The sequence below is a fragment of the Cetorhinus maximus genome, unplaced genomic scaffold (genome assembly GCF_964194155.1).
Source record: "Cetorhinus maximus unplaced genomic scaffold, sCetMax3.hap1.1 HAP1_SCAFFOLD_396, whole genome shotgun sequence".
NCBI classification, from domain to species: domain Eukaryota; kingdom Metazoa; phylum Chordata; class Chondrichthyes; order Lamniformes; family Cetorhinidae; genus Cetorhinus; species Cetorhinus maximus.
This window is the reverse complement of record NW_027596342.1, coordinates 227,166-245,683: the sequence shown is the minus strand read 5'-3', so window position 1 is coordinate 245,683 and position 18,518 is coordinate 227,166. Positions and strand designations below refer to the sequence as shown.

Here is an 18,518-nt window from a genome sequence, read left to right as displayed (position 1 = left end):
CCACATGGAGCACACCACGGCTTTGAGCTCGCCTGCCATGACTTAGCCCTTTAAATTAAACCTTTTAAATCAATTACTCTATGGCCCTTCTTTCCTGATCCTCGTTACTACAGAATATACAAACTATAAACCATAAAAAGACCTTAAACTATAAGCGATAAAAGTAAATACTTACCTGACCTTACCCACTACTTACCAGTCATTCCTCTCCCTTGCAGCCTCTACTGCTGCTGGAGGGCAAGACCACTCTCTGAAGATTTAAGAAGTTGGATAGCAAAGAAAAAATGCAAAGAGCATCTCTTCCCTTCTGCACCTGAATTCCCACTGTGCACCAAATTGCCAATACGCACGCTCACTCTGGCTGTGTCTCACTCACGATGAGGTCTCTCCCCTGCTCATGTGCAAGCACACTGATTCATTTTGTTTGTTTTGCTTTCTTATGTGACATCATAAAATCAGTGTTTAAGATGGGCCCATGGAACTAGTAATAGAACATATGAGCAATCTGTGTGTTTTAATGATTGAAAGCTTGTATAACAGAATAGCATATTTTAATGATTACATTTACAAGAAACAAAAGGCACAGTAACATACACAGTGGACACAATCTCATCAAAGGAGTCTCTTCCACCACTTTAGGATAAAATAAAGCAAATAAATCTTTTTGTGTTCTTTCTGTTCAGTTATAGAAAATGCACTTATGAACAAGCAATATAGACACAGTAAAACTGAAAATGTCGTACTTCTTTGCCTAACACAGTTACAAATTGATACATACATCCACTTCTCTCAGTCATTTACCAGTGCCCTGATATTTTTTTTCACACCACTTTTCCTTGTTTAATCAAAGACTGTCAAATAAAATGACTGATTGATTGATTTTGCCAGATGACAGGTTGGGCCACATCTTCTGGTCTCCAAGTCATTGGAGACCGGACATACGACTGGGATCTGGCAGAAGTCCTGATGTGCTGACCTATGGAGAATTGCCTGGAAGGTTAAACTTTTGATGGACATTTATTTCCCTTGTTCCCTGCGACCCTCTGTGAATGCCTCCAACCCTTAGCTAGAGTCAGAGACGTGGGACACTTCCAATGTACTTACCTGAATAGCTACCCAGGAAACTTTACACAGATTAAAACCTAGATTAACTCCAGAGCCGACCCTCCCCAAGTACCCCTCTGGCCTCCCGACTAACCCCAGACCTGAGCTGACTAACACACTAACCATCTGACTACACCAGTGACCTGACCTAATTACTCCCAACCACCCAACTACCCCCCAGACCTGGTCTGACTCGCTCCCAACCAGACTACCCCTTTCGACCTGACCTGACTACGCTGATCCACCTATCCACTCACCCACCTACCCATCCTATCACCATTCACTCATTTACACATTCACTCATCCATTCACTAACATTCAAAGCCTGGGTATTCAAACTTTCCATACAACAGCTAGTGCTGTAAAAAGGGATGTGTCCTGTCTTCCCTTGACTCTACTGTGCTTCGATGGAGTTCGCTGATGGACCCTGTGCTCCGCATTTTTGGAAACGCCAGACTTGGAAGGACACAGGAGAAATGTAGAGCAGTGTTGAGCCAGGGGGCAGTTTTCAAGCGTAGAGGCAACCCAACGATGATTGGCACTCCTCAGGAGATCACGGCCACTATGTCAGTCGCACAACAATGCTGTCTCTCATTTTAAACAGGTCTGTTATCACAGTTCACTTAACAGATGATTTCTTCATTTACTTTGAAAAAGTTCTTCCCTTAGAATCAATTTCTTGAAGGAAAAATTCTCTACTGGACCCATTTATTTCCCTGCTCTTTAGCAGGTATAAATAAATTTCAAACATTGATTCACACCTTAATTTGATCAAGCTTTTTCAGAGATGCATCAGTATACAAACCAACACAAAAACCCTCTGAATTAGAATCATACGGACTTGAAATGTTAATTCTGTTTCTCTGTCCACAGATGCTGACAGACCTGCTGAGTTTTTCCAGTATTTTTAGTTTTTATTTCAAAAATCCCATCAATTCATTTAGGCTAGTCATTTGAGTAACTGCACCATGGCCAGGAGTTTCTAGTCGGCGTGCGGGGGCGAGCCTGACATGTCGGCACATAAAACGACGCGCAATGACGTTGGGCGTGCATCCGTCTAGCCATGTTTCGTTTGGCGGGCGCACACCGGAGTCAGCTGCGCACCCGCTGATAATTGATAGGCTATTAAGGCCATTAACGAAGTAATTAATGTCAAGTTTACGTTGCCCATCCAACCTTACGGTTGGTAGGCAGGCAAAAAGGCCAAGTGGCCTTTACGTTTTTTGGGAAACCTCGTCCACGAGCAGGATGTGGTTTCCTCAAGCTTTTACTACTTAAATAAAAAGTTTATATGAAAAATAAAAACACAGTCACATGAGGGGACGTTTCATTAAATTGTTAATGTCTGTAAAAAAGACTTTTAAAAACCGCTTCATGCCTCAGGGAGATTGAAGCACTCTTTCGCACGCATGCGTGAAAGAGCACTGGCCCCGACTCTACCTCCTCCCCCCGCCCACACAGGTAGCGCACTACTGCTCGCATATTGCACTGGGTGGGTCTTAATTGGCCCGCCCGTGTAAAATGGCGGCGTGGAGCCGATCGCGGGCGGCAGTCAGCTCCATGATTGCCCCTGCCCACTCCTGACAGGCCCGCCTGACGCAGGAAAAATTCTGCCCCATCAGTTTACTGTATTAATGATGTTCTTCAGTCTTGAACGTAACAACTGCATGGTTTATGTGCTTGATTCCAGAGGCCCTATTATCTCTGAAGCGTGCATTATTGTGATTAAGACATATTGTTGAAATGGGTGTGTATCTAAAGAATTGCATTTAAAGAAATCCAAATGTTTTCTTTATTACTACTCTTCCTTTATTTTTTTCTGCTTCCCTTGGAATCCCTCATGGATCTGATTTTGGCCCTTCCTATTTCCTATCTACATGCTGCCCTTCACAAACATAATCTGAAAACACAATATAGACACATGGACACTGACTACACCCAGCTCTACCTCATTACCTCACAACCCTGCACTGTCCCTAAGTTATCCTGCACTGGATGAGCAGTAATTTCCTCCAACTAAATATGAGAAACTGAATCCATTGTCTTTGTTCCTCATTGTAAACTCCATTCCTTGGACACAAACATTACACCTTTCTCTGAGAAGGGTCTGAAGGTGTTGAATCTGATCTTATGGACCACATATTTGCACCATCATTAAGACTGCTTATTTCCACCTCTCTATCAATCGACAACTCCATCCATGCCTGTGCTCCACTGCTGCTGAAACACCCATCCATGTCTTTTTTATCTCTCGACTTGATTATTCTAATGCTCTGCTAGCTTACCTTCCATCTTTCACTATACTTAAACTAGAGCTCACCATCTATGCATGGATCCTAACTCCCATCTAGTTTTACTCACTCATCACCCTTGTGCTCACTGACCTACAATGGCTTCTGGTCCAGCAATACTTTAATTTCAAATGTTCATTGTTGTTTTCAAATCATGGCCTAGCCCCTCCTTATTTTTGTAACCTTCTCCAGTCCTACAGCTTTCTGAAATTCCTGCAGTACTCCATTTCTGCCTTTTGATCATCCCAAATTTTTATCACTCCACAACTGGCAATTGTGCTTTCAGCTGCCACAGCCCATTAGCTCTGGAATACTTTCCTTAAGCCTCTTTGTCTCCCTACCTCTCTCTCCCTCCTTTAAGATGCTCCTTAAAACCTACCTCTTTGAGCAAGCTTTTGGTGTCATTTTTTTGGGAAAGCTCTTGTGACATGCTTTGGGATGTTTAACTGTGTTAGAGGTGCTATATAAATGCTATATAAATTCAGGGTTCTTCACACTGTTTCAACTATTGTTCTTGTCTGTTAATTTTAACAATTTGAATTCTTTGAATTAATCAACACTGTACAAAGCACTTTTAAGTAAATAAAGCAAATACAAACGAATATTAATCTGTAGATTTGCCAAGCAAGGTTGGCATCATGTCAGTTCTTGTCAAACCTTCTGTGGAACTTTATACTGGTTCTGTGTTCTGTGCAGCAACTTGACGTGCACTGAACTTCTTTGCTTTCCAACCAGCGATCAATAAAAGCAGAATACCAAGGATATTATATCCAACTTGTAGACCCAAGTACCTGTGGGACATAAAAATAGGGAGTTTTTTTTCTTTTAAAGACACACTTGAAGTACATTAGTTTACCTTCACAGAAGTAAAAAAGAGTAGCATTATGAGAGGCTCTTTGTAGAGATTTTTTAGAATATCTACAATACATTAAGAATCTTGAGATTGTGCCTGCATTCTACAGTGACTTTCCTCCTGTTTTTGTCACATTTCAATGTCAACCTTTCATCATTATAAACTTCTATCTCCACAATTATAATGCAATCTGCCTGTGTAAAGCTGTCACTCTGTAATTAGCCCGCCTAAAAGTACTTGAGCCCTTCTTCTCTCTCCTCCCCTTGGGTCACATTTTGCCTCATTGGAATTGTAAGCAAATTAGGTTACGGTACGAGTGAGCTATGATGAAAGGTCATCAACCTGAATCATTGGGCAGAATTTTGCCCCTGGCATGCGGGGCAAATGGAGGCAGTCGGGGTGCCAACCACACCCGCGATTGGCAGCGGTCCGTGATTTCATGCGGATTGGCTAATTAAGACCCGCCCAGCTGAGCACTGTCTGTGCGGACGGGGGAGGAGGGCAACCAGGCCTAGTGTGCACTTCGCGCATGTGCGTGAAAGAGCGCTGAAAAATCTCCCTGAGGCATGGAGCTGCCTCAGGGTGATGAAGAATATATTGAAAGCTTCATTAAACAACAGAAAAAATTAATAAAATATGTCCCCTCACGTGACTCTGTCACATGAGCAGGGGTGTGTTTTTAATTAAAAATTAAAGTTTTTATTTCATTTGTATTTGCTTTTGGAAACCTAATCCCGTCTGTGGATGAAGTTTCCAAAAAAATGCAAAGGCGGCTTGGCCTTTTTTGCCTGTTAGGTTGGACGGGCAGAGTAAAATTCAGGACAATTGATTACTTAATGGCCTTAACAGGCCTTTGAATTGTTGGTGGGCTCATTGCCAGCTCCGGCGCACGCCTGCCGACCAACTGCGCACTGACGTCGGCATGTTCGGCTGACGTCAACGTGCGTCATTTCACGCTTGGTTGGGTTGGGCATGTGCCCGCCTGCTGAGCTAAAGATTCTGCCCATTAACTCTGTTCCTCTCTCTATAGATACCTGCTGAGTATTTTCCAGAATTTTCTGTTTTGATTTCAGACTTCCAGCATCTGCAGCATTTTGCTTTCAGTTTCTTACTGCTTAATTTTTTCATCACAGTGCATGTCTTTGACCAAAGGTGGATTCAATTATAAGAAAGCATTTGGAATTATATAGCACCTTTCATGACCTTGGGACATCCTAACATGCTTTAATTATATCCAATTAAGTACTTTTTGCAACTCAGTTGTAATGTAGGAAACACAGTGACTCATCTTTTAGCACTTGGCAAGATTCAACAAACAGCAATAGATGAGGGCCAGAACTTCTTCAATAACTAGTGGCATAAGATCTCTGTGAGGACAGGTGGGTTTTGGTTATATTTCTAACAAGTAGAAGGTTGTAACTAGGACTGAGATTAGGAGAAATTTCTTTACTCAAAGTGAATCTTTGAAGTTCACTACCCTGGAAGCCCGGGTTTTGGAGCTGGGGTGGCGGCTCTGGGGACACTGTGGAGCATCCGCGAGGCAGAGAGTATTGTGGATAGCACGAATAGAGAGGTGGTCACACCGCAGGCTAAGAGTCCACAGGCAGGAAGGGAATGGGTGACCACCAGGCAAAGCAAGAGGATTAGGCAGGCAATGCAGGAATCTCCTGTGGCTATCCCCCTGCAAAAACAGAGATACTGCTTTGGGTACTGTTGGGGGGAATTGGCCTTTCTGCTGCACAAGGGAGGAGTAAAAAGTGTGGGAATGCAATAGTTATAGGGGATTCAATTGTAATGGGCATAGATAGGCGTTTCTGTGGCCACAAATGAGACTCCAGGGTGGTATGTTGCCTCCCTGGTGTTAGGGTCAAGGATGTCTCAGAGCAGCTAGAGGACATTCTGAAGGGGGAGGGTGAACAGCCAGTGGCCATGGTACACATTGGTACAAATGACATAGGTAAAAAAATGGATGAGGTCCTAAAAGCAGAATATAGGGAGTTAGGAAGTATGATGAAAAGTAGGACCTTAAAGGTAGTGATCTCAAGATTACTACCAGTGCCATGTGCCAGTCAGAGTAGAAATAGCAGGAAAAATCGGATGAATACGTGGCTGAAGAGATGGTGTGAAGGGGAGGGTTTCAGATTCCTGGGGCATTGGGACCGGTTCTGGGGGAGGTGGGGCCAGTACAAACTGGACGGGTTACACCTGATGTCCTAGGGGGAACATTTGCTAGAGTTGTTGGGGAGGGTTTAAACTAAAATGGCAGGGGAAGGGGAACCTATGCAAGGAATCAGAGGATGGGGAATCAAAGACAAGAACAAAAGACAGAAAGCGGAATAAGAAAAGTGACAGAGAAATCAAGGGCAAGAATCAAACAGGGCCTCAGTGAAAAATAGTGGGAACGGGACAAGTAATGTTAAAAAGACAAGCCTTAAGGCTTTGTGCCTTAACGCGAGGAGCATTCGCAATAAAGTGGATGAATTAACCGCGCAAATGGATGTAAACAGATATGATATAGTCGGGATTACGGAGACATGGCTGGAGGGTGACTAGGGATGGGAACTGAACATCCAGGGGTATTCAGTATTTAGGAAGGACAGACAAAAAGGCGGTGGAGTTGCATTGCTGGTTAAAGAGGAAATTAATGCAATTGTGAGAAAAGATATTAGCTCCGACGATGTGGAATCTGTATGGGTAGAGTTGAGAAACACTAAGGGGCAAAAAACGTTACTGCGGGTTGTATATAGACCCCCAAACTGTAGTGGTGATGTTGGGAATGGCATTAAACAGGAAATTAGAGATGCATATAATAAAGGAACATCTGTAATTACGGGTGACTTTAATATGCATATAGATTGAGCAAATCAAATTAGTAACAATACCGTGGAGGAGGAATTCCGGGATGCTTTTCTGGACCAATACATTGAGGAACCAACGAAAGAACAGGCCATCCTTAACTGGGTATTGTGTAATGAGAAAGGAATAATTGGCAATCTAATTGTGCGAGGCCCCTTGGGGATGAGCAACCCATCCTCTGATTCCTTGCATAGGTTCCCCTTCCCCTGCCATTTTAGTTTAAACCCTCCCCAACAACTCTAGCAAATGTTCCCCCTAGGACATCAGGTGTAACCCGTCCAGTTTGTACTGGCCCCACCTCCCCCAGAACCGGTCCCAATGCCCCAGGAATCTGAAACCCTCCCCTTCACACCATCTCTTCAGCCACGTATTCATCCGATTTTTCCTGCTATTTCTACTCTGACATAATGTGATAGAATTCTTCATCAAGAGGGAGAGTGACATAGTTGATTCTGAGACACGGATCCTGAATCTTAATAAAGGAAACTACGATGGTATGAGGCGCGAGTGGGCTATGATGGATTGGGAAACGTTACTTAAAGGGATGACGGTGGTTAGGCAATGGCGAACATTCAAAGAGCATATGGGTGAACTGCAACAATTGTTTATTCCTGTCTGGCGCAAAATTAAAATAGGAAAGGTGGCCAAATCATGACTTACAAGGGAAATTAGAGATTATATTAGATGCAAGGAAGAGGCATACAAATTGGCCAGAAAAAACAACAGGCCTGAGGATTGGGAACACTTTAGAATTCTGCAAAGGAGGACCAAGGGATTGATTAAGAAGGGGAAAATAAGAGTGCGAGAGTAAGCTTGCAGGGAACATAAAAACTGACTGTAAAAGTTTCTTTAGGTAAGTGAAGAGAAAAAGACTGGTGAAGACAAATGTAGGTCCCTTACAGTCAGAAACAGGAGAATTTATAATGGGGAACAAAGAAATGGCTGACCAACTAACTATATACTTTGGTTCTGTCTTCACAAAGGACACAAATAACATACCAGAAATTTTGGGGAACACAGGGTTTAGTGAGAGGGAGGAACTGAAAGAAATCAGTATTAGTCGGGAAATGGTGTTGGGAAAGTTGATGGGATTGAAGGCCAATAAATCCCCAGGGCCTGATAATCTACAGCCCAGAGCACTTAAAGAAGTGGCCCTAGAAATAGTGGATGCATTGGTGGTCATCTTCCAAGGTTCTATAGACTCTGGAACAGTTCCTACAGATTGGAGGGTAGCTAATGTAACCCCACTATTTAAAAAGGAAGGCAGAGAGAAAACATGGAATTATAGGCCAGTCAGCCTGACGTCGGTAGTGGGGAAAATTCTAGAGTCTGTTGTAAAAGATCTAATAGCTGAGCACGTGGAAAACAGTGGCAGAATTGGACAGAGTCAGCATGGATTTATGAAAGGGAAATCATGCTTGACAAATCTGCTGGAATTTTTCGAGAATGTAACTAGTAGAGTTGATGATGGGGAGCCAGTGGATGTGGTTTATTTGGACTTTCAGAAGGCTTTCGACAAAGTCCCACATAAGAGATTGACGCGTAAAATTAAAGCGCATGGAATTGAGGGTAGTGTGTTGAGATGGATAGAAAACTGGTTGGCAGACAGGAAACAAAGAATAGGAATAAATGGGTCTTTTTCCGAATGTCAGGCAGTGACTAGTGGGGTACCGCAGGGATCGGTGCTGGGACCCCAGTAATTCACAATATATATTAATGATTTAGATGAGGGAATTAAATGTAATATCTCCAAATTTGCAGATGCCACAATGCTGGATGGGAGGGTGAGCTGTGAGGAGGATGCAGAGATGCTTCAGTGTGATTTGGACAAGCTGAGTGAGTGGGCAAATGCATGGCAGATGCAGGATAATGTGGATAAATGTGAGGTTATCCATTTTGGTAGCAAAAACAGGAAGGCAGATTATTATCTGAATGGCTATAAATTGAGAGAGGGGAATGTGCAACGAGACCTGAGTGTCCTTGTACACCAGTCGCTGAAGGTAAGCATGCAGGTGCAGCAGGCGGTAAAGAAGGCAAATGGTATGCTGGCCTTCATAGCCAGACAATTCGAGTACAGGAACAGGGTTGTCTTGCTGCAATTATACAGCGCCTTGGTGAAACCACACCTGGAATATTGTGTGCAGTTTTGGTCTCCTTATCTGAGGAAGGATGTACTTGCTGTAGAGGGAGTGCAGCGAAGGTTTACCAGACTGATTCCTGGGGTGGTGGGACTGACACATGAGGAGAGATTGAGTCGATTGGGATTATATTCACTGGAATTCAGTAGAATGAGGGGGGATCTCATAGAAACCTATAAAATTCTAACAGGACTAGACAGGGTAGATGCAGGAAGGATGTTCCTGATGGTGGGGGAGTCCAGAACCAGGGGTCACAGTCTGAGGATATGGGGTAGACCATTTAGGACTGAGATGAGGAGAAATTTCTTCACCCAGAGAGTGGTGAGCCTGTGGAATTCATTACCACAGAAAGTAGTTGAGACCAAAACATTGTATGTTTTCAAGAAGGAGTTAGATATAGCTCTTGGGGCGAAAGGGATCAAAGGATATGGGGAGAAAGCGGGAGCAGGCTATTGAGTTGGATGATCAGCCATGATCATAATGAATGGCGGAGCAGACTCGAAGGGCCGAATGGCCTAATCCTGCTTCTAGTTTCTCTGTTTACCCCAGAGGATGCACCATCATTAAATATACTTAAGGCTGGGATAGGCTGATCTCAAGTAATTAAGGGATATGGAGGGCAGGTGGCAAAGTGGAGTTGAGGCCGAGGATCAGCCTTGATCATATTAATGGTGGAGCTGGCTTGAGGGGCCACATTTTGCTCTTATTTCTTGGCCCAAGAATGAGTCAAGACTTTCACGGGATCCTTTTTGTCTGAACTGGGTCAGAAGCTGGGATTCCGACCCAGATCAGAAGCTGTGGAACATTATTTCATTTTAGTCTGGGTGTTAGTCTAATCTGAGTGAGGAGAGACAAAAAAGGCATACCTTAAAAGGGAAGGGAGTCCATGTGGAGGAAAACTGAGAGCAGCACAATTTGAGGAAGAGTGGAGTGTCAAAGAGGTCAGCGCTGGATCCTCAAATATTTACAGTCTGTATAAATGAGAGAGAGAGACGGAGGGGAAACAGTGTGAGAATGAGAGCGGAAAGAGAGAGAACGGGGAGAAACTATGTGAGAGTGAAAGTGGAGAGAGAGAGCGAACGGAAATAGAGTGGGAGTGGAAAGAGGGAGAGAAAGACTGAGGGGAAACAGTGTGAGAGTGAGAGCAGAGAGTGAGTGAGTGAGCAGAAACAGAGTGGGAGCGGAGAGAGAGACTGAGGGGTAACAGTGTGATAATGAGACTGGAGAGAGAGAGAGACTGAGGGGAAATAGTGTGATAGTGACAGCGGAGAGAGGGAGACGGAGGGGAAATAATGTGAGTGAGAGCGGAAAGAGAGAGAGACTGAGGACAAACATTGTGAGGGTGAGAGTGGAGAGACAGACAGAAGGGAAACAGTGTGAGGGTGAGAGCGTAGACAGAGCAACAGGGGAAACAGTGCGATAGCGAGAGCAGAGAGAGAGAGAGACAGAGGGGAAACAACGTGAGGGTGAGAGCGTATGGAGAGAGACTGAGGGGAAACTTTTTTTTTTACTCATCCATGGGATGTGGGCTTCACTGGGTAGGTCCGCATTTATTGCCCACCCTTAGTTGCCCTTGATAAGGTGGTGGTGAGCTGCCTTCTTGAACTGCTGCAGTTCATGTTGTGTAGGTACACCCACAGTGCTGTTAGGAAGCGAGTTCCAGGACTTTGACCCAGTGACAGTGAAGGAAAGGCGATATATTTCCAAGTCAGGATGGTGAGTGACTTGGAGGGGAACTTCCAGGTGGTGGTGTTCCCATCTATCTGCTGCCCCTGTCCTTCTAGATGTAAGTGGTTGCGGGTTTGGAAGGTGCTGTCAAAGGAGCCTTGGTGAATTCCTGCAATGTACCTACTGCCACTGTGCGTACTGGTAGAACCCAAACTGGGCGCCAGTGAGCAGGTTATTGCTAAGCCAGTGCCACTTGACAGCACTATTGATGACCTCTTCCGTCATTTTACTGATGATCGAGAGTAGATTGATGGGGCGGTAATTGGTCGGGTTGGATTTCTCCTGCTTTTTGTGTACAAGACATACCTGGGAAATTTTCTGCACAGTCATAGATGCCAGTGTTGTAATTGTACTGGAACAGCTTGGCTAGGGGCACTGCAAGTTCTGGTGCACAAGTCTTCAGAACAATTCCTGGAATATTGTCAGGGCCCATAGCCTTTCCAGTATCCAGTGCCTTCAGCCGTTTCTTGATGTCACGTGGAGTGAATCGAATTGGCTGAAGACTGGTATCTGTGATGCTGGGGACCTCCGGAGGAGGCTGAGATGGATCATCCACTCGGCATTTCTGGCTGAAGATTGTAGCAAATGCTTCAGCCTTATCTTTTGCACTGATGTGCTGGGCTCCTTCATCATTGAGGATGGGGATATTTGTGGAGCCTCCTCCTCCAGTGAGTTGTTTCATTGTCGACCACCATTCATGACTGGGTGTGGCAGAACTGCAGAGCGTAGATCTGATCTGTTGGTTGTGGGATCGTTTAGCCCTGTCTGTCACTTGCTGCTTATGCTGTATGGCACACAAGTAGTCCTGTGTTACAGCTTCCCCAGGTTGACATCTCATTTTTTGGTATGCCTGGTGTTGCTCCTGGCATGCCTTCCTACACTCCTCATTGAACCATGGTTGATCCCCTGGCTTGATGATAATGATAGAGTGGGGGATATGCCAGGCCATGAGGTTACAGATTGTGTTCGAGTACAATTCTGCTGCTGCTGATGGCCCATAGCACCTCATGGTTGTTCAGTCTTGAGTTGTACAACACGACGGAGGGTATCCTCAATATGAAGATGGGACTTCATCTCCACAACGACTGTGCGGTGGTCACTCCTACCAATACTGTCATGGGCAGATGCATCTGTGGCAGGCAGGTTGGTGAGGATGAGGTCAAGTATATTTTTCCCTCTTGCTGGCTTCCTCACCACCTGCCACAGATCTAGTCTAGCAGCTACGTTATTTAGGACTCAGCCTGCTCGGTGCTGGTGCTACTGAGCCACTCTTGATGATGGACATTGAAGTCCCCCACCCAGAGTACATTCTGCACCCTTGTCACCCTCAGTGCTTCCTCCATGTAGTGTTCAACATGGAGAAGCACTGATTCATCAGCTGAGAGAGGGCGGTACGTGGTAATCAGCAGAAGGTTTCTTTGCCCATGTTTGACCTGATGCCATGAGATTTCATGGGGTCTGGAGTCAATGTTGAGGACTCCCAGGGTAACTCCCTCCCGACTGTATACCACGGTGCCGCTACCTCTGCTGGGTCTGTGCTGCCGGTGGGACATGACAGACCCAGGGATGGTGATGGTGGTGTCTGGGACATTATCTAGGTATGATTCCATGAGAATGACTATGTCAGGCTGTTGATTGACTAGTCTGTGAGACTAGATTTCGGCACTAGCTCCAAAGGAGGACTTTGCAGGGTTGACAGGGCGGCAATTGTCGTTGTCATTTCCGGTACCTAGGTCTGTCCGGTTTCATTCCTTTTTTGTGACTTTATAGCGGTTTGTTACAGCTGAGTGGCTTGCTCAGCCATTTCAGTGCTGTGGGTCTGGGTCATGTGTTGGCCAGACCAGGTAAGGACGACAGATTTCCTTTCCGAAGGGATATTAGTGAGCCAGATGGGTTTTTACGACAATCGCTCCAGGCTTTTCATTCCAGATTTTTATTGAATTTAAATTCCATCATCTGCCATGGTGGATTTAAATCCTGGATCTCTAGTTTACTAGTCCAGCGACAATACCACTACACCACCGGCTTCCCCATGTGATAGTGAGAACAGAGATAGAGACAGAGGGGGAAGAATGTGAGAGTGAGAGTGGAGAGAGAAAGATGCGGGGAAACAGTGTGATAGTGGCAGCGGAGAGACAGGGGTTGAGAGGAATTAGTGTGATAGTGAGAGGAGAGAGAGAGACGGAGTGAAACAGTGTGAAAGGGAGGGCGGAGAGAGAGACATAGGGGAAACTGTGATAGTGAGCAGAGCAGAGTGAGAGAGAGACAGAGAGGAAACAGTGTGATAGTGAGAGTAGACAGAGAGATTGAGAGATAGAGAAATGGAGGGGAAACAGTGTGAGAGTGAGAGCGGAGAGGGAGAGACAGTTTGAGAGAGTGAGAGTGAAGGGAAGCAGTGTGAGAGTGAGAGTGGATAGAGAGGCTGAGGAGAAACAGTGTGGTAGTGAGAACAGACAGAGAGAGAGAAAGAGAGAGACAGAGGGAAACAGTGTGAGAGTGAGAGTGGAGAGAGATACTGAGGTGAAATAGTATGATTGTGAGAGCAAAGAGAGAGAGATTGGAGGTAACAGTGTGATCGTGAGAGCAGACAGAGAGAGAGAGAGAGAGACGGGGGAAACAGTGTGAAAGAGAGAGTGGAGAGACAGAGAGAGAAATAAGAACATAAGAACTAAGAGCAGGAGTAGGCAATTCAGCCCCTCGAGCCTGCCCCGCCATTCATTACAATCATGGCTGATCTCATTTCGGCCTCAACTCCAATTTCCCACCCCCTCCCCATAACCTTTCCACCTCATTAAAAATCTGTCTATCTCCTCCTTAAATTTATTCAGTGTCCCGGCATCCACTGCACTCTGAGGTAGCGAATTCCACAGATTCACCACCCTTTGAGAAAAGTAGTTCCTCCTCATCTCTGATTTAAATCTACTACCCCTTAGCCTAAAACTATGGCCTCTCATTCTGGAATGCCCCACAAGGGGAAACATCCGCTCCACGTCTACTTTGTCTATCCCCTTTAGCATCTTATATACCTCAATTAGATCTCCTCTCATCCTTCTAAACTCTAGTGGGTATAGGCTTAAACCGCTCAATCTCTCCTCATAAGACAAGCCCCGCATCTCTGGAATCAATCTAGTGAACCTCCTTCTGAACTGCCTCCAGTGCAACTACATCCTTCCTCAAGCAAGGGGACCAAATCTGTGCACAGTACTCCAGGTGCAGTCTCACTAATGCCTTGTACAGTTGCAACAACACTTCCCTATTTTTATACTCTATTCCTTTAGCAATAAATGCCAAAATTCCATTTGCCTTCCTTATTACCTGCTGTACCTGCAGACTAGCTTTCAACGATTCATGTACGAGGACACCCAGATCCCTCTGCACTGAAGCATTCTGAAGTTTCTCTCCATTTAAATAATAAGCCGTCTTTTTATTCTTCCAAACAAAATGGATAACCTCACACTTATCCACGTTATACTCCATCTGCCAAATTTTGGCCCATTCACCTAACCTGTCCATATCCATTTGTAAATTTCTTATTTCTTCATTGCAACTTACTTTCCCAACTATTTTGGTGTCATCTGAAAATTTACCTATAGTACCTTCTATCCCTGAATCCAAGTCATTAATATAGATTATAAATAGTTGGGGCCCAAGGACCGAACCCTGTGGCACCCCACTAGTCATAGCTTGCCATCCAGAAAAAGACCCATTTATCCTGACTCTCTGCTTTCTGTTGGTTAGCCAATCCTCTATCCAAGCTAATATATTACCCCTAACTCCGTGTGATCTTATCTTGTGTATTAACCTTTTATGCGGCACCTTATCAAAGGCCTTCTGGAAGTCCAGATGTACTACATCTACAGGATCCCCATTATCCACTTTGGAGACAAAGGGAAACAGTGTCAGAGTGAGAGTGGAGATAGAGAGACTGAGGGGAAACAGTGTAATATGAGAGCAGAGAGAGAGAGAGAGAGAGATGGAGGGGAAACAGTGTAATAGTGAGAGCGAAGATAGAGAGATGGAGGGGAAACAATGTAATAGTGAGAGCGAAGATAGAGAGATGGAGGGGAAACAATGTAATAGTGAGAGCGAAGATAGAGAGATGGAGGGGAAACAATGTGAGAGTGAGAGTGGACAGAGAGATGGAGGGGAAACAGTGTAATAGTGAGATCGAAGATAGAGAGATGGAGGGGAAACAATGTAATAGTGAGAGCGAAGATAGAGAGATGGAGGGGAAACAATGTGAGAGTGAGAGTGGACAGAGAGATGGAGGGGAATCAGTGTGATAGTGAGAGCTGAGAGAGATAGAGAGAGACTGAGGCGAAACAGGGTGAGAGTGAGAGCAGAGAGAGAGAGACTGAGGGGAAACAGTGCGAGAGTGAGACTGGAGAGGGGCAGAGACTGAGGTGAAACAGTGTGATAGTGAGAGCGGTGAGAGAGACTGAGGGGAAGCAGTATGATAGTGAGAGCGGTGAGAGAGACCGAGGGGAAGCAGTATGATAGTGAGAGCAGAGAGAGAGAGAGGGGGGAAACAGAGTGAGAGCGGAGAGAGAGAGACTGAGGGGGAACAGGGTGATAGTGAGATCGGAGAGAGAGAGAGATACTGAGGTGAAATAGTATGATAGTGAGAGCTGAGAGAGAGACTGAGGGGAAACTGTGATAGTGAGAGCGGAGAGAGATAGACTGAGGGAAAACAGTGTGAGAGTGAGAGCAGAGAGAGAGGGGGAAAATAGTATGAGAGTGAGTGTGGAGTGAGAGAGAGAGACTGAGGGGAAACAGTGTGATAGTGAAAGAGGAGATAGAGACTAAAGGGAAACAGTGGGAGAGTGTGAGCAGAGAGAGACAGCAGAGAAACATTGTGAGAGTCAGCGCCGAGAGATGGCAGGGAAACAGCGTGAGAGTGAGAGCGGAGGAAGAGTCTGAGGGGAAACAGTGTGAGAGTAAGAGTCTGAGGGAGACAGAGACTGAGGGGAAACATTGTGAGAGTGAGAGCGGAGCGAGAGAGAGAGAAAGCAAGACAGAGGGAGAAACAGTGTGATAGTGCGAGCGGTGAAGAGAGAGGGACTGAGGGGAAACAGTGTGATAGTTAGAATGGAGAGTGATAGAGACTGAGGGGAAACTGTAAGAGTAAGAGCGGAGAGAGAGACAATGGGGAAACAGTGTGAGATTGAGAGTGGAGAAAGAGAGAGAGAGTGAGGCGAAACAGGGTGAGAGTAGAGTGGAGAGGGAGAGACGGGGAAACAGTGTGAGTGAGAGTGAAGGGAGAGACTGAGGGAAAACAGGGTGTAAGTGAGAGCAGAGAGAGAGAGAGAGAGAGGGAGACTGAGGGGAAACAGAGCGATAGTGAGACTGGAGAGAGGCAGAACTGAGGGGAAACAGTGTGATAGTGAGAGCGGAGAGAGACTGAGGGGAAACTGTGATAGTGAGAGTGGTGAGAGAGACTGAGGAGAAACAGTGTGAGAGCGGAGAGAGACTGAGAGGAAGCAGAGTGATAGTGAGAGCGGACAGAGATAGACTGAGGGAAAACAGTGTGAGAGTGAGAGCGGAGGGAGAGAGAGAGGGAAAACAGTGTGAGAGTGAGTGCAGAGAGAGAGAGAGAGAGTGACTGAAGGGAAACAGTGTGAGAGTGAGCGCCGAGAGAGAGACGGTGGGGAAACAGTGTGAGAGTGAGAGCTGAGAAAGAGTCTGAGGGGAAACTGTGTGAGAGTAAGAGCGGGGAGAGGCAGAGACTGAGGGGAAACATTGTGAGAGTGAGAGTGGTGAGAGAGCGAGAGAGAGATTGAGGGGAAACAGAGTGAGAGTGCTTGCAGAGTGAGAGAGAGAGAGAGAGAGAGACTGAGGAGGAAACAGTGTGATAGTGAGTGCGGTGAGAGAGAGACTGGGGGGAAACAGTATGAGTGAGAGCGGAGAGAGACTGAGGGGAGACAGAGTGAGAGTGCACGCAGAGAGAGAGACTGAGGGGAAACAGTGTGATAGTGAGAGTGGAGAGAGAGAGAGAGAGAGAGAGAGAAAGCGAGACAGAGGGGGAAACAGTGTGATAGTGCGAGCGGTGAAGAGAGAGGGACTGAGGGGAAACAGTGTGAGTGAGAGCAGAGAGAGAGAGATGGTGGTCAAGCATTGTGACAGTGAGAGCGGAGAGAGAGAGAGACTGAGGGGAAACAGTGTGAGAGTGAGAGAGGGACTGATGGGAAACAGAGTGAGAAGACAACTGATTCAATTGGTAAGACCCGTAACAAAGATTCAGCAAGAGCTTGACCAGGACGCACAACACTGAGGAAGAAATTGGAAATTGGTGCCTCTGCTGAAGAGGAGTAGATTGGCAGATAAGCGATGGTTTACTACATTAAAGTGTTTTCTGCTATTGAAATTCATTAGATGGTACCTTCCCTTGTGCATTTGATCTAAATATATGATTTGCCATGTTTTTGGTTAAATTTTTACTATTTTGGTATCTCAGTGTTTCAGAGTTCAATTCCTTAAAATTTTAGATGTCATTGTCTCAGATTTCAATGTTTTAGATTTTTTGAGTTCAGTGTCAAGTATTTTAATGGTGAAGATCTGAGTATGTGAAATCAGTGCATTGACCACCATGTCAGGCCTGTGGTGTCCTCAACTAGGATGTTTCATGGAGTAGTAGGTGATCAATTCACTGTAGTGAGGAAGTGGTGACCACCAGACTCTGTAGAAGCAAAACAATGGTAGTGCAGCAATCTTCTAAATCAGTGATGCCCACTAACAAGGTTTCAGCATTAAATAATGGAGAAGCTGATGAGGACGCAGCAGGAATCAAACCCCTGGCACTGTGGGGGATTTGACCTCGGGGTAAAGAGTAGAAATTCAGCAGCCAGAGAGGGTTCATTAGTTAAGGTATGGATGTGCCAAGGTCAAGTTATCACCAGATATGTGCAGGACATTCTGCAGGGTTAAGGGGAGCAGCCAGAGTCATGTTGGAAACAATGACATAGGTAGAAAAGTGTTGAGGTCCTTCAGGCAGAGTTTTAGGAGCTTTAAAAAGATTTTTAAAAATTGGTCTCAAAGATGATCATATCTGGATTACTCGTGTTGCTATGTACTGATGAGTATGGAAACAGAAAGACAGTGCAGGAAAATGTGGGGCGAGAGAAGTGATGTAGGAAGGAGGGTTTTTGGATTCTTGTGGCCTTTCGATCAGTTCTGGGAACAAGCACCCCTGAACAAAGTGATGGGGTTTCACTTGAACAAAGCTGGAACCAATGTTCTCATTAAGAGATTAACTCATAATGCGGGGGAGCCTTTAAACTAACTTGTCCATGGGAAAGAAACCATAAAATTACTGAAAGGAGCAGAAATTAGATCAAAGGGAAGAGAAATATGAGCAAGTAACATTAAAAATATCCCAACAATTACTGGAAGTAGATTGAGGAAAATAGGAAAAGTGATGAAGGAGGTATCAAATTGTGTATACATCAATGTCTGTAAGGTTGGTGAGCTGCAGGCACAAAATGCTCCAAGGGATTATGACGTGTGACATTAACAGAGCCATGCCTCAAATAAGGACAGGAATGGGTTCTT

General features: G+C 45.3%; 1 protein-coding gene across 3 annotated transcripts in view; it reads right to left on the bottom strand.

The window, feature by feature from the left end:
- Positions 1 to 529: 529 nt before the first annotated feature.
- The window catches only part of LOC144673605 (solute carrier organic anion transporter family member 2A1-like), a 210,664-nt gene continuing 192,675 nt past the window's right edge, over positions 530 to 18,518 (bottom strand). For all 3 annotated transcript variants that reach the window (XM_078535353.1, XM_078535356.1, XM_078535355.1), the window contains one exon: positions 530 to 4,186. In XM_078535353.1, coding sequence (XP_078391479.1) covers positions 4,066 to 4,186 — 121 coding nt within the window. In that variant the 3' untranslated portion in view covers positions 530 to 4,065. The remainder of the gene's footprint in view (positions 4,187 to 18,518) is intronic.